The sequence below is a fragment of the Esox lucius genome, chromosome 24, assembly GCF_011004845.1.
Source record: "Esox lucius isolate fEsoLuc1 chromosome 24, fEsoLuc1.pri, whole genome shotgun sequence".
Taxonomy (NCBI): Eukaryota; Metazoa; Chordata; class Actinopteri; order Esociformes; family Esocidae; genus Esox; species Esox lucius.
Window position 1 is genome coordinate 2,242,578 of NC_047592.1, and position 15,230 is coordinate 2,257,807.

At 48.3% G+C, this 15,230-nt stretch overlaps 1 protein-coding gene across 1 annotated transcript; it reads right to left on the reverse strand.

Annotated features, from left to right (window-relative positions):
• Positions 1–538: 538 nt before the first annotated feature.
• Positions 539–10,300, reverse strand: LOC105006241 (steroid 17-alpha-hydroxylase/17,20 lyase). Its single transcript, XM_034290596.1, has 10 exons — positions 9,721–10,300; positions 8,971–9,091; positions 7,708–7,846; positions 7,506–7,603; positions 6,024–6,155; positions 5,671–5,757; positions 5,171–5,404; positions 4,898–5,067; positions 4,080–4,183; positions 539–899 (listed from the first exon to the last, which is right to left on the reverse strand). Exons 1-10 carry the CDS (start codon positions 9,972–9,974, stop codon positions 610–612), a joined length of 1,629 nt encoding a protein of 542 aa, XP_034146487.1. The 5' UTR covers positions 9,975–10,300; the 3' UTR covers positions 539–609.
• Between the last annotated feature and the right edge of the window lie 4,930 nt (positions 10,301–15,230).

Sequence of the window (15,230 nt, forward strand, 5' to 3'; positions counted from 1 at the left end):
AGGCCGGTCTGGGATTTAGAGGTCCATTCTGGGAGTGAATGTGTTATACTGGGCTCTGAAAGGCCAGTCAGGGATTGAAAAGCTTTATTTGGGATTTAAAGGGCCAGTCTGGGATTTAGAGGGTCAGTATGGGATTTGAAGGGACAGCCTGTGATTTATAGGTCCATTCTGGGAGTGAATGTGTTATACTGGGCTCTGAAAGGCCAGTCAGGGATTGAAAAGCTCTATCTGGAATATAAGAGGCCAGTTTGTGATTTAAATCACCTATCTGTGATCGAAAGGGCCATTCTGGGATTCAAAAGGCCACTCCTGTGGTTTGGTTCTTCTGTCAGAGTGTAAAACTATAGATCTCTGCTGACTAGAGAGTAACCCTCCGTCTGTGTGTTTCTGTGTCCTAAACCAGCCTGTCTGTATACTGTACTTCTATCTGATAATAAACATATAAACTCTACATTAACTGTGATCCTAGAACTCCTCTGTAGTGTCTGATTGTTTGGATTGTTGGTCAGTTGATTCATTGATTGATTGTTTTTCCGGGTCAGTTCCTCATGTATTTATTTCATTATGCACAAATACATTTAAAACATTAAGACATTGAAGTGTGAAGAGTCATATTCTCCCTGCCGCCTCCCCTCCTCTGCCCCCCACCCCCCAGCTGGGTCTAGGGGTGACAGTAAGGCTGTATCTGAGTGGCTGTAGGACCACTCCCAGGCGCCCCTGCAGGTCGGGCAGGGAGACCCCGGGGGCGGGGCTAAAGCTGAACCTCTGCAGCAGACCACTCACAAACAGGAACAACTCTAGCCTGGCCAGCGATTCGCCCACACAGACACGAGGTCCCGCCCCGAATGGCATGAAGCAGGAAGGAGTGATGCGCCGGCCCTCGTTGTCTAGGAAACGCTCTGGAGAAACGAGAAGGTGTTGAGCATCTTTTTTCAGGTGTGTTAGAAAATGTGCGTGTGTGTGGATGTGTGTTTGTAGGGATTTGATGTTTGGTCTGAATTCCTGTGGTGTGTCCCTGCGTGTGCGTGTGTGTGTGTGTTTTCACCTGGTCTGAAGTCCAGTAGTGTGTCCCTGTGTATGTGTATATGTGTGTGTGTGTGTGTGTGTGTGTGTATATGTGTGTGTGTGTGTGTATTGTGAGGGAATTTTCTATAAACTGCATATATAATCACATGTTTTATGAATATATCAACATGCATATATAATCACATGTTTTATGAATATATCAACATGCATATATAATCACACGTTTTATGAATATATCAACATGCATATATAATCACACGTTTTATGAATATATCAACATGCATATATAATCACACGTTTTATGAATATATCAACATGCATATATAATCACATGTTTTATGAATAGATCAACATGCATATATAATCACATGTTTTATGAATATATCAACATGCATATATAATCACACGTTTTATGAATATATCAACATGCATGCATAATCACTAGTTTTAGGGAATATATTAACTCCATCCATCCATCTTCTTCCGCTTATCCGGGGCCGGGTCGCAGGGGCAGCAGTCTAAGCAGGGATGCCCAGACTTCCCTCTCCCCAGACACTTCCTCTAGCTCTTCCGGGGGGACACCGAGGCGTTCCCAGGCCAGCCGGGAGACATAGTCCCTCCAGCGTGTCCTAGGTCTTCCCCGGGGTCTCCTCCCGGTGGGACGGGACCGGAACACCTTCCCAGGAAGGCGTTCCGGAGGCATCCGAAACAGATGCCCAAGCCACCTCAGCTGACCCCTCTCGATGTGGAGGAGCAGCGGCTCTACTCTGAGCTCCTCCCGGGTGATCTCTAAGGGATCGCCCAGCCACCCTGCGGAGAAAGCTCATTTCGGCCGCCTGTATCCGGGATCTTGTCCTTTCGGTCATGACCCAAAGCTCATGACCATAGGTGAGAGTAGGAATGTAGATTGACTGGTAAATCGAGAGCTTCGCCTTGCGGCTCAGCTCTTTCTTCACCACGACAGACCGATACATCGACTGCATTACTGCAGAAGCTGCACCGATCCGTCTGTCAATCTCCCGTTCCATCCTTCCCTCACTCGTGAACAAGACCCCTAGATACTTAAACTCCTCTACTTGAGGCAGGCACTCTCCACCAACCTGAAGTGGGCAAGCCACCCTTTTCCGACTGAGGACCATGGCCTCGGATTTGGAGGTACTGATTTTCATCCCCACCGCTTCACACTCGGCTGCAAACCGTCCCAGTGCATGCTGAAGGTCCTGGTTAGAAGGGGCCAACACGACAACATCATCTGCAAAGAGCAGAGACGAAATTGTGTGGTCCCCAAACCTGACACCCTCCGGCCCCTGGCTGCGCCTAGAAATTCTGTCCATAAAAATTACGAACAGAACCGGTGACAAAGGGCAGCCCTGCCGGAGTCCAACATGCACTGGGAACAAGTCTGACTTATTGCCAGCAATGCGGACCAAGCTCCTGCTTCGGGTGTACAGGGACCTGACAGCCCTTAGCAAAGGACCCAGGACCCCATATTCCCCAAGCACTCTCCACAAGATGCCGCGAGGGACACAGTCGAATGCCTTCTCCAAATCAACAAAACACATGTGGATTGGTTGGGCAAACTCCCATGAACCCTCCAACACCCCGTAGAGGGTATAGAGTTGGTCCAGTGTTCCACGGCCCGGACGAAAACCACACTGTTCCTCCTGAATCCGAGGTTCTACTATCGGCCGTATTCTCCTCTCCAGAACCCTGGCATAGACTCTCCCGGGGAGGCTGAGAAGTGTGATCCCCCTATAGTTGGAACACACCCTCCGGTCCCCCTTCTTAAAAAGAGGGACCACCACCCCGGTCTGCCATCCCAGAGGCACTGTCCCCGACCACCATGCGATGTTGCACAGGCGTGTCAACCAAGACAGCCCCACAACATCCAGAGACTTGAGGTACTCAGGGCGGATCTCATCCACCCCCGGTGCCTTGCCACCGAGGAGTTTCTTGACCACCTCTGTGACTTCAGCCCGGGTTGATATATTAACTAGTGATCCAAAAACACTATGAGTTCTTAGATGATGCAGCCCACGCACACACACACAGACTGAAAGGCCTCAGAAAACAAATGGCCTTGAGATTGGGGCAATTGGTCTTGACTCTCCATAGGGGTTTATCAGTAATAGTGCAACTCAGCAGAACAGCATCCTGTGTCCAGATATTCATGGCCCTGAAAGTTATGGCTTTTTGAGTTCACTGAAAGTGTGACCCCAACATGAACCATGAGATCTTCAAGTTAAGTTAAGGACACTCAGGAAGTGATGAGGGGCAAGACGTAAACTCCGCCCTAAAGGGTCTTCCAAAAGTGATGGTCAGATGGCGTGATGTTTGAAGGTTTTGTATAAAAAGCCATGGTCCTGAGCTTAGAATTTGGGTGTATCTGCAGACGGGCCTGGCTTTAATGTCTGTCATTGTTCTATGATTTTCATTAAAGTCTATTGGATTCACAAGTTCCTGAGTTGAAGTGCTTTTTGTTTTAGTGGTTGTGGACTTGGTTTTCCACGACAGTATTCTCACCTGGTCTGAAGTCTTGTGATGTTTCCCTGTGTGTGCGTGTGTGTGTATTCTCACCTGGTCTGAAGTCTTGTGATGTTTCCCTGTGTGTGTGTGTGTGTGTGTATTGTAACCTGGTCTGAAGTCTTGTGATGTTTCCCTGTGTGTGTGTGTGTGTGTGTGTGTATTGTAACCTGGTCTGAAGTCTTGTGATGTTTCCCTGTGTGTGTGTGTGTGTGTATTCACACCTGGTCTGAAGTCTTGGGGCGTGTCCCAGTGTGTGTGTGTGTGTGTGTGTGTGTGTATTCTCACCTGGTCTGAAGTCTTGGGGCGTGTCCCAGTGTGTGTGTGTGTGTGTGTGTGTGTATTCTCACCTGGTCTGAAGTCTTGGGGCGTGTCCCAGTGTGTGTGTGTGTGTGTGTGTGTATTCTCACCTGGTCTGAAGTCTTGGGGCGTGTCCCAGTGTGTGTGTGTGTGTGTGTGTGTGTGTTCTCACCTGGTCTAAAGTCTTGGGGCGTGTCCCAGTGTGTGTGTGTGTGTGTGTGTATTCTCACCTGGTCTGAAGTCTTGGGGCGTGTCCCAGTGGTCAGGGTCATGATGTATCGCCCACATGTTCACCAGCACACGGGTTCCCTTACGGACCGAATGACCTCCAATACTGAAGAAGACAGACAGGGTTAGGAGAGACCCCTGAGGAGGACAGGGTTAGGAGAGACCCCTGAGGAGGACAGGGGAGGAGAGACCCCTGAGGAGGACAGGGTTAGGAGAGACCCCTGAGGAGGACAGGGTTAGGAGAGACCCCTGAGGAGGACAGGGTTAGGAGAGACCCCTGAGGAGGACAGGGGAGGAGAGACCCCTGAGGAGGACAGGGTTAGGAGAGACCCCTGAGGAGGACAGGGTTAGGAGAGACCCCTGAGGAGGACAGGGGAGGAGAGACCCCTGAGGAGGACAGGGGAGGAGAGACCCCTGAGGAGGACAGGGTTAGGAGAGACCCCTGAGGAGGACAGGGGAGGAGAGACCCCTGAGGAGGACAGGGTTAGGAGAGACCCCTGAGGAGGACAGGGGAGGAGAGACCCCTGAGGAGGACAGGGTTAGGAGAGACCCCTGAGGAGGACAGGGGAGGAGAGACCCCTGAGGAGGACAGGGTTAGGAGAGACCCCTGAGGAGGACAGGGTTAGGAGAGACCCCTGAGGAGGACAGGGGAGGAGAGACCCCTGAGGAGGACAGGGTTAGGAGAGACCCCTGAGGAGGACGGGGTTAGGAGTGACCCCTGACCCCTCAAGTGTGTTCCATCTATGCTTACATTCTTAAATTTTTGTGTCCTTGATTTTGTTTCTTGTCTTTGTGTTTTTCTGTCCTTCAGGTGAGTTACCTGCTGGTTGTCAGGGCGATGTGAGGTATGAGAACAGGGCTGACAGGGCGTATCCTCATGACCTCGTTGATGACGCTGTCCAGGTAGGGCAGATGGGCGCGATCTGACACATTTGGGCTCCTCCCACATCCCACCACCTCATCCAGCTCCCTCTGGACACGCCCCTGGACCTGGGAGGCAAGTTAAAATACAAGTCAGAAACCATTGGACAACTCCTGGTCTTTAGACATTCACTCCCCCTCTAGCCTCATCCCTCCCCCTCATCCTCTGTACCTGTGGATGATGCAGCAGGAAGGCCAGGACCCACAGGAGGGTGGTGGACGTGGTCTCAACTCCGGCTCCAAACGCCTCGGCCGCAGTCATCAGGACGTGGTCTTCACAGATACCCTCCTCCTCCAGTCTTGACCCTTGACCTCTGACCCCTGACCCCCTTGTCTGTTTGTCCCCAGTCTGCCCTTGTAGCAGAGCGTCCAGCAGGTCACGGGGCTCCCCGACACTCAGAGACACCTGTATGAGGCCAGGGGTTAAAGGTCATGGTGTTAGAGGTCAGATGAATTCCTTTCCTACTGCTGTGTGTGTGTTGGTGTGCGTGTGTGTTTGTGTGTGTTTTTGTGTGTTTGTGTGTGTTTGTGTGTGTTTGTGTGTGTTTGTGTGTGTGTTTGTGTATGTTTTTGTGTGTTTGTGTGTGTGTGTGTGTGTGTTTGTGTGTGTGTTTGTGTATGTTTTTGTGTGTTTGTGTGTGTGTGTGTGGGGGTGTTTTTGTGTGTGCGTACCTTGTGCTCCTCCAGTTTCTTGTTGAGCAGTGTGTCTCTGATGTTGATACAGTCTCTCAGCCGGGTCAGGGTCTGGTTAGGAAAAAACTACAGCAGAGACACACCACCCTGTTTACAAGAGTGTCAGTGTGCTTTGTCTGTAGTGTTGCGTCTGTATTGATGTCTTAAACGTTGTGTCAGTAGTTTACTGTCAGTAATTTTGAGTCAGTATTGCTGTATATATAGTGTTGTATGCAGTTTTGAGTCATTAGTGCTGTGTATATAGTGTTGTCAATAGTTTTGTGTCTACTCTGTTGTGTCAGTAGTGTTATGTCAGTAGTGTTATGTCAGTAGTGTTATGTCAGTAGTGTTACCCGTAGCCAGGGGTAGATGTCCACCAGCCCCCCATTAGCAATCGTCTGGACGATACCGTCATTGTATTCCATCACTGAGGTCAGCTCGGGGTCACCAGGTTGGTAGGTAGAGCTGAACACCAAGGTACACACCTAGAGGTCAAAGGTCAGAATATAACTAATATAGTAGTGATTCAACTATGCATATATAGTAGCTTCTTTTTTATTTAACTTTAATTCCTCCAGGACAAACCTGGCCAAGACGGCAACTCAATAACATCCCATGAATGATAATGATCCCAGTGCAATACGCATCATTCACCCAGGCCTCACATCTATTACAATACGTACCATTTATCCAGCCCTCACGTCAATGACAATACGTACCATTCACCTAGCCCTCATATCAATGACAATACTTACCATTCACCCAGCCCTCATATCAATGACAATAGGTCCCATTCACCCAGCTCTCACGTCAATGACAATACGTCCCATTCACCCAGCCCTCATATCAATGACAATACTTACCATTCACCCAGCCCTCATATCAATGACAATACGTACCATTCACCCAGCTCTCACCTCAATGACAATACTTACCATTCACCCAGCTCTCACCTCAATGACAATACGTACCATTCACCCAGCCCTCACGTCAATGACAATACGTACCATTCACCCAGCTCTCACCTCAATGACAATACGTACCATTCACCTAACCCTCACATCAATGACAATACGTACCATTCACCCAGCTCTCACGCCAATGACAATACTTACCATTCACCCAGCCCTCACGTCAATGACAATACTTACCATTCACCCAGCCCTCACGTCAATGACAATACGTACCATTCACCCAGCCCTCACGTCAATGACAATACGTACCATTCACCCAGCCCTCACGTCAATGACAATACGTACCATTCACCCAGCTCTCACCTCAATGACAATACGTACCATTCACCCAGCCCTCACGTCAGTGACAATACTTACCATTCACCCAGCCCTCACGTCAATGACAATACGTACCATTCACCCAGCCCTCACGTCAATTACAATACGTACCATTCACCCAGCCCTCACGTCAATGACAATACGTACCATTCACCCAGCCCTCACGTCAATGACAATACGTACCATTCACCCAGCTCTCACGTCAATGACAATACTTACCATTCACCCAGCCCTCATGTCAATTACAATACGTACCCTTCACCCAGCCCTCACGTCAATGACAATACGTACCATTCACCCAGCCCTCACGTCAATGACAATACGTACCATTCACCCAGCCCTCACGTCAATGACAATACGTACCATTCACCCAGCCCTCACGTCAATGAAAATACGTACCATTCACCCAGCCCTCACGTCAATGACAATACGTACCATTCACCCAGCCCTCACGTCAATGAAAATACGTACCATTCACCCAGCCCTCACTTCAATGACAATATGTACCATTCACCCAGCCCTCATGTCAATGACAATACGCACCACGTTGGTGACAGCTCTCATCAGAGGAGGACCCGGGTCAACAGCCTGCCCCCGGCTGGCCTGGAGGTCACAGCACAGCGCCTCCACAGCCTCTAGCACTGCAACCACAGAGATGCAGGTACATGCAACCACTGAAGATGCACACACTAATTTGAACACAAACGACACCCAGAGCACTGAATCCCAAACGGCCTGGTCTCACCGATGTCCTGCAGTCTGCTGGAGCCCTCCCCAAACAGCGTGAAGGAGTTGTGAACCAGCCTGCGGTGGATCTTCCACAGGGGGGTGTAGTCGGAGAAGGCTATGTCCTTACCGCCACGCGTCAACAGCTCCGTGGTCACCTGGTGGAGGGGAGGCGGAGCTTAGTGGTCACCTGGTGGAGGGGAGGTGGGGCTTAGTGGTCCCCTGGTGGAGGGGAGGTGGGGCTTAGGGGTCCCCTGGTGGAGGGGAGGAGGAGCTTAGTGGTCCCCAGGTGGAGGGGAGGCGGAGCTTAGTGGTCCCCTGGTGGAGGGGAGGTGGGGCTCAGTAGCAGCAGCGTTCCGTATCCAAAGACCAGGATGTTATTTGAGCGTGGGGGAAAAATTCCTCCTGTACCTATGCTGCGATGATGGTTTGACTGGGCGGTGTCATTAGTATGCCAACGTTAGAGCTACTTATGTGTCCTTTTCACATGGTTTGGTTGGAGGAATAATCTGACATACATTGCAAAGAACTTGGCTCACTAACACACACAAACATGCACCAGACCCACCATCTTGGCTCACTAACACACACTAACATGCACCAGAGCCACCATCTTGGCTCACTAACACACACAAACATGCACCAGACCCACCATCTTGGCTCACTAACACACACTAACATGCACCAGACCCACCATCTTGGCTCACTAACACACACTAACATGCACCAGAGCCACCATCTTGGCTCACTAACACACACTAACATGTACCAGACCCACCATCTTGGCTCACTAACACACACTAACATGCACCAGAGCCACCATCTTGGCTCACTAACACACACTAACATGTACCAGACCCACCATCTTGGCTCACTAACACACACTAACATGCACCAGACCCACCATCTTGGCTCACTAACACACACTAACATGCACCAGACCCACCATCTTGGCTCACTAACACACACTAACATGCACCAGACCCACCATCTTGGCTCACTAACACACACTAACATGCACCAGAGCCACCATCTTGGCTCACTAACACACACTAACATGCACCAGACCCACCATCTTGGCTCACTAACACACACTAACATGCACCAGACCCACCATCTTGGCTCACTAACACACACTAACATGCACCAGACCCACCATCTTGGCTCACTAACACACACTAACATGCACCAGACCCACCATCTTGGCTCACTAACACACACTAACATGCACCAGACCCACCATCTTGGCTCACTAACACACACTAACATGCACCAGACCCACCATCTTGGGTCTCCCAGCGAACTCCTTCCCTCTCTGTAGCAGGACCTCTCTGGCGTGCTGATAGCTGTTCACCACCACCGTGTAGTGGGGACCGAGGTACAGGGCATAGAGTGGACCATACCTTACACACACACACACACATACAGAATTATACAAAATACAATTGACAATGTTTCATTTTTTCTGAACGATTTGGAGGGAGGGCTGGAGGGGTTGAACAGGAGGAGTAGATGAGCTGGAGGGGTTGAAAAGGAGGAGTAGAGGAGCTGGAGGGGTTGAACAGGAGGAGTAGAGGAGCTGGATGAGTTGAACAGGAGGAGTAGAGGAGCTGGATGAGTTGAACAGGAGGAGTAGATGAGATGCAAGGGTTGAAAAGGAGGAGTAGAGCAGCTGGAGGGGTTGAACAGGAGGAGTAGAGGAGCTGGATGAGTTGAACAGGAGGAGTAGAGGAGCTGGAGGGGTTGAACAGGAGGAGTAGAGGAGCTGGAGGGGTTGAACAGGAGGAGTAGAGGAGCTGGAGGGTGAAACACAGTAATCCATAATAGCAATTTAATGTGCTCTAACACCAGTTATATTAAGAAGCACAGTGAATTGACACACACTTTTACTGCAACAAACAGTAGAGTGACCCTAAGAAACTCCCCAGTGACGGAACAGCTCTGTCCTCGTTCACTGGATGTATTTAGCCAGGATCGCCTTGGTTACACTGTGTTCCAGGGAGTCCTCAACCAATAGAAATCCTTCTCCTACCTGTGTCCCAGCTCCCTGAGGCGAAGGTGGAGGGGCTGGTCTCCACGAAGACTCAGCAGGCTGCCCAGGACAGGCAGAGAGGGCAAGCAGGGCAGGGGGGGGGTGCTGGGAGGGTGATGGCACCCCCACACCGTCCCCCCTCCAGCCAGGAGACAGATCAGCGCTCCAGCTACCAGCAGCCCCAGCAGCAGGGTGGAGGGAGACACCGACCCCAGGGCAGAATCCAGTGCTACACCTGTCATGGTGGAGATCATCAGAACCACTCCGGCTGGAACCAGTCACCACTGAGATCGACCGGTGTTCCTCAACGGAGAAAAACCGCTGTCTGACTGATTGTCTGACTGATGATTCAGGCCCTACTAACTAACCAGCTGTATGACTGACTGACTGACTGACCGATGATTCAGGCCCAACTAACTAACCAGCTGTCTGACTGACTGTCTGACTGACTGACCGATGATTCAGGCCCAACTAACTAACCAGCTGTCTGACTGACTGACTGACTGACCGATGATTCAGGCCCAACTAACTAACCAGCTGTCTGCCTCCTGGAGCCCCTCTCTGTCTCTCTCTCCTCTTACTCTCCAGTTATTCACCCTTTTACCCTCCCAGCCAATGGGACGTCACCCAGCCTTAGAAGGTCAGGGGTCAGGGATGTGTGTGTGTGTTATTGAAGGTTGGCAGCTCTGACCTGACTGTCTGTGTATTTATCTTTAACAGCCCTTGAGCTTATCTCAGTCCTGAGTCATCAGCGATCAGAGATAGAGACCTCATGTCAAACTCATCACTTCTCTCCCTCCCTGCCTCTCTCTCTTCACCTCCTTCCTCCGTCCCTGCTCCTCTCTCTTCACCTCCTTCCTCCCTCCCTGCCTCTCTCTCTTCACCTCCTTCCTCACTCCCTGCCCCTCTCTCTTCACCTCCTTCCTCCCTCCCTGCCCCTCTCTCTTCACCTTCCTCCGTCCCTGCTCCTCTCTCTTCACCTCCTTCCTCACTCCCTGCCCCTCTCTCTTCACCTCCTTCCTCTGTCACTGCCCCTCTCTCTTCACCTCCTTCCTCCCTCTGTCTCTCCATTTGTCTCATACAGTATGATAACCATACAGACCAGGACATAATCACCTACTTACATTTAGAGATTTTGTGATGTTTTCAGATTTTAATTTGGCAGTGGTCATGACCATAAAGTCACTGATGTTATTTAATTGATCCAAAGTAGACTACACTGTTTCCTAGTGCAGAGAAGTCAGAAAACCTACCCAGATTCACACTTCATCTGGACGTAAAAAATGTGCAGACAGACTTCAACAGACTCAGACTTTTACAGACCCAGACTTCTAGTCTCAGACTTTTATAGACCCAGACTTTAACAGACCCAGGCTTTTACAGACCCAGACTTTTACAGTCTCAGACTTTTACAGACTCAGCCTTTTACAGACCCAGACTTTAACAGACCCAGACTTTTGCAGACCCAGACTTTAACAAACTCAGACTTTTACAGACTCATACTTTTACAGACCCAGACTTTTACAGACTCAGACTTTTACAATCTCAGACTTTTACAGACCCAGACATTTACAGACTCAGACTTTTACAGAACCAGACTCTTACAGACTCAGACTCTTACAGACCCATACTTTTACAGTCCCAGACTTTTACAGTCCCAGACTTTTACAGTCAAAGACTTATACAGACTCCGACTTTTACAGACTCAGACTTTTATAGACCCAGACTTTTACAGACTCAGACTTTTACAGACCCAGACTTTTACAGACCCAGACTTTAACAAACTCAGACTTTTACAGACTCAGACTTTTACAGACCCAGACTTTTACAGACTCAGACTTTTACAGACTCAGACTTTTACAGACCCAGACTTTTACAGACCCAGACTTTTACAGACCCATACTTTTACAATCTCAGACTTTTACAGACCCAGACTTTTACAATCTCAGACTTTTACAGACCCAGACTTTTACAGACCCCGACTGTTAGAGAGCTGGAGCCGTTTGTTGTGTTCACAGTCCTCCATCCCTCTATCTGACCTCTTCCTCCTTCCCTCTCTCTCTCACCCTCCCTTTTTCTCACTTCATCCTCTCATCTTCCCTCTTTCTCCCCTCCTCTTGCCTCCCTCTCTCTGTCTCACCCTCTACCTCAATGTTTTTCTGACCCTCTCACTCCTCCGCTTGCACACCCACCATAACAGATGTGAGCTCTGTTCTGCCCTCTGGTGGTCAGTGAATCACTAACATTTTGAGGGGGAAGGACAGGCTGGGTCTGAGTTTGCACAGTATCTCTTGGGTATTTATAGCAGTCAAGGCCTCATTCAGCAATGTAAATACAGAGACTGAGTGAACTGAACTGATGTATATGATGCATAATGACTGATGTATATTATGCATAATGACTGATGTATATGATGCATAATGAGTGCTGTATATGACACACAATGACTGATTTATATGATACATAATGAGTGATGTATATGATACATAATGACTGATGTATATGATACATAATGAGTGATTAATATGATACATAATGACTGATGTATATGATACATAATGACTGATTAATATGATACATAATGAGTGATGTATATGATACATAATGAGTGATGTATATGATACATAATGACTAATGTATATGATACAAAATGACTGATGTATATGATACATAATGACTGATGTATATGATACATAATGACTGATGTATATTATACATAATGACTGATGTATATGATACATAATGACTGATTAATATGATACATAATGAGTGATGTATATGATACATAATGACTAATATGTATGATACATAATGACTGATTTGTATGATACATAATGCCTGATCGATATGATACATAATGAATATGATACATCAGTCATAATGTATCATATACCTGAATGGGAGAAACTGCCCAAAATGAAATGCAACAAAACTGGTAGAAACAAAAAAGGTTGAAAATCTGTGATCATCTGAAGATGTACATGAGATATTTCAGCTGTCAGAAATTAATTTGCTAACTAAAAAATCGTTTTCGCTTTGTCATCATAGGAATAGTTTTTAATAGCAAAACAAATAGTTTAACTGATTATAAATGACTAGAACCAAACAAAATGTGGAGAAAGGGAAGAGGTCTGAATGTAGGACATGATGTATATGACATATGATGGAAACAAGAAAGACTGACAAGTTCACACTTTCTGCTGTTGACGCAATGACACGTGTGTGTGTGTGTGTGTGTGTGACAGTCTCCATGTTTTTTGGAGGCGGTAGGGAAAGCAACACTCTGCCAGCCAGAACAGCGCCATGGTTACAGTCCCAGTGTTGTTCCCACTTCGCCTCTGCAGATGCTCTCGCTCATTATTCTCCCATATTAGAACTCACAGACGATTCTGCTTATAGAATTGGAACCCTCCTGAGGGAATCCACACACGTCACCCTGACTGCTATTATAGATCTGAGTGACATCTTGCCATGATTTTAACCAAAAAAAAAAAAGAATCCTTTGCGTCAGCCATTCTGTGCCAACTTAAGCATGCAGGATTTCAGTACTTTTGTCTAGTTGACAGTTTGGGTGTTTCTTAAACGTGACACCTGTCAAGAAGAAAAAGCACCAAAGTTGCCTGCTGTTTGTTAATAGTTGAACAAGCCAAGCTTGTATAATCGCCTCCTGACAACATAATTGGCTAAGGATGTAATTAAAACACTTTGATTGAACACGGCTGTTATTACTGAAGCTTTTCATAACGTATGAGTGGGCGACTAACAGGCTGTCAGCTCTTTAGTCCGAGTGTTAAAAACGGACACGTGCAGCTGAGCTGGCTGCTCAGATGATAGCTATTAGCTTGCATGCTGCTCGGTTGGGCGTTAGATGCCCGGCTGTTCATGAAATAGACAGGTCTACATGCAGCTTCAGCCAATAACTTTTATAAATACCAAAACGCTTAGATTCAGGGCTTACATTGATCAAACCTGCATTGCAGCAGGTATAAACTCTATTCCCATTGGTTGAGATTAACGGACAGACTGGTCAGGCGTCAGAATGTATGAAAATCCGCGACCTGCGCGTAAGCTCTGCCACTTTTCAGAGTGTGTGCGCTCTCAGAATAAAAGCAGTAAATAAACACACTGCGTAAATATTTCTGTGGCGAGTTAGAACGAATCAATCAATGTCACAGTCGATGTGTAACACATTGTTTTAAGACCACGCACAGCAAACGCGGACATTAATGATAAATAGCTAAATACTCGGCTTGCGTCGCTTTCAAAGCACTGGAGAGTTTAAAAGATTCGATCGTGCATTTCAATCGGTGGCACTGCTGACATTCATTCCGACACAATTAATCTGCCTCCGCTGGATCAACGTTGCTGCAAAATCCAATGCAACCGGTGTCGCATAGGCAGCAATATAAAACAGGCATGTTTTGTAGAGTTCCAGTGTAACTATAATACATGGGGTTTTAAACGAACTCGTTTCGGTATTTGCCACGCAATGAGTGCTAGTATTACAAAACCATCGAGCCTGCAAAATCAACATGCCGCACGAGGCTGTGTGATATAACCCAGCCTATCAGAGGGGAGGGACCCCACACCGACAGGGAGCGGAATGTCGCATTATGACGTGTCAGTGCATTCCGGTGGGACCCTCTCCCCTTTCCACTGACCGCGCAGACAGGTATGGAAGTCAGACAGACAGGTATGAAAGTCAGACTGACAGGTATGAAAGTCAGACAGACACACACACAGACACACATGGTACTGGTTCTTTATGATTCGTGTGTAGTGAAAAGCACTGTGCAAATGTCACAACATATTGTTACGTCTACTGTCTACAGATACGGTAACCTCCCTTGTAATCAAGCCACACGGACCGAGACACCTCGAGTGGAGGACACATCCCGAGCTGTTGTTTTCAGCAGGATGCGGGTTTCATGTTTAGTTAGGCTAGCTGACTGCGACCTGTTGTTCACCATGCCAGCCCGTATAGTTCCCGCTAAAGGTTGTCAGCTCGTGCCTCCGTGTGAGGGTGTGAAGCATTCTGCGGATGAATTGTGCACTCCCACTTTCCCCCACCTCGCCTCCCTCACTCACTCACTCCTCCACCTCCACTCCCTTCCTCTCTCTCCACCTGTTCTCCCTCCCTCTCTCTCCACCTCCCCTCCCTCCCTCTCTCTCCACCTGTTCTCCTTCCTTTCTCTCCACACCTCTCCTCCCTTCCTTTCTCCCCAGCACTCTCACCTCCATTCCTCCCACTCTCCCCACCTCTCCACCTCTCCCTTCCTCCCAACCTCTCTTTCTTCCCTCTCTCCCATCTCTCTTTCCTCCCTCCATTCTCCCTCCCCACATCTTTCATCTTATCTTATTCTGTCTTTCTCTCCCTCCGCTTTTCTCTCATGTTGTTCCATGCACAAACGCACACACACACACACACAGACTAACAAACACACTACCACACAAACACATTTTGTAATCAGCGTCTCTCTGCACGCTGTTGCACGTCGCTGTCTGTGGTT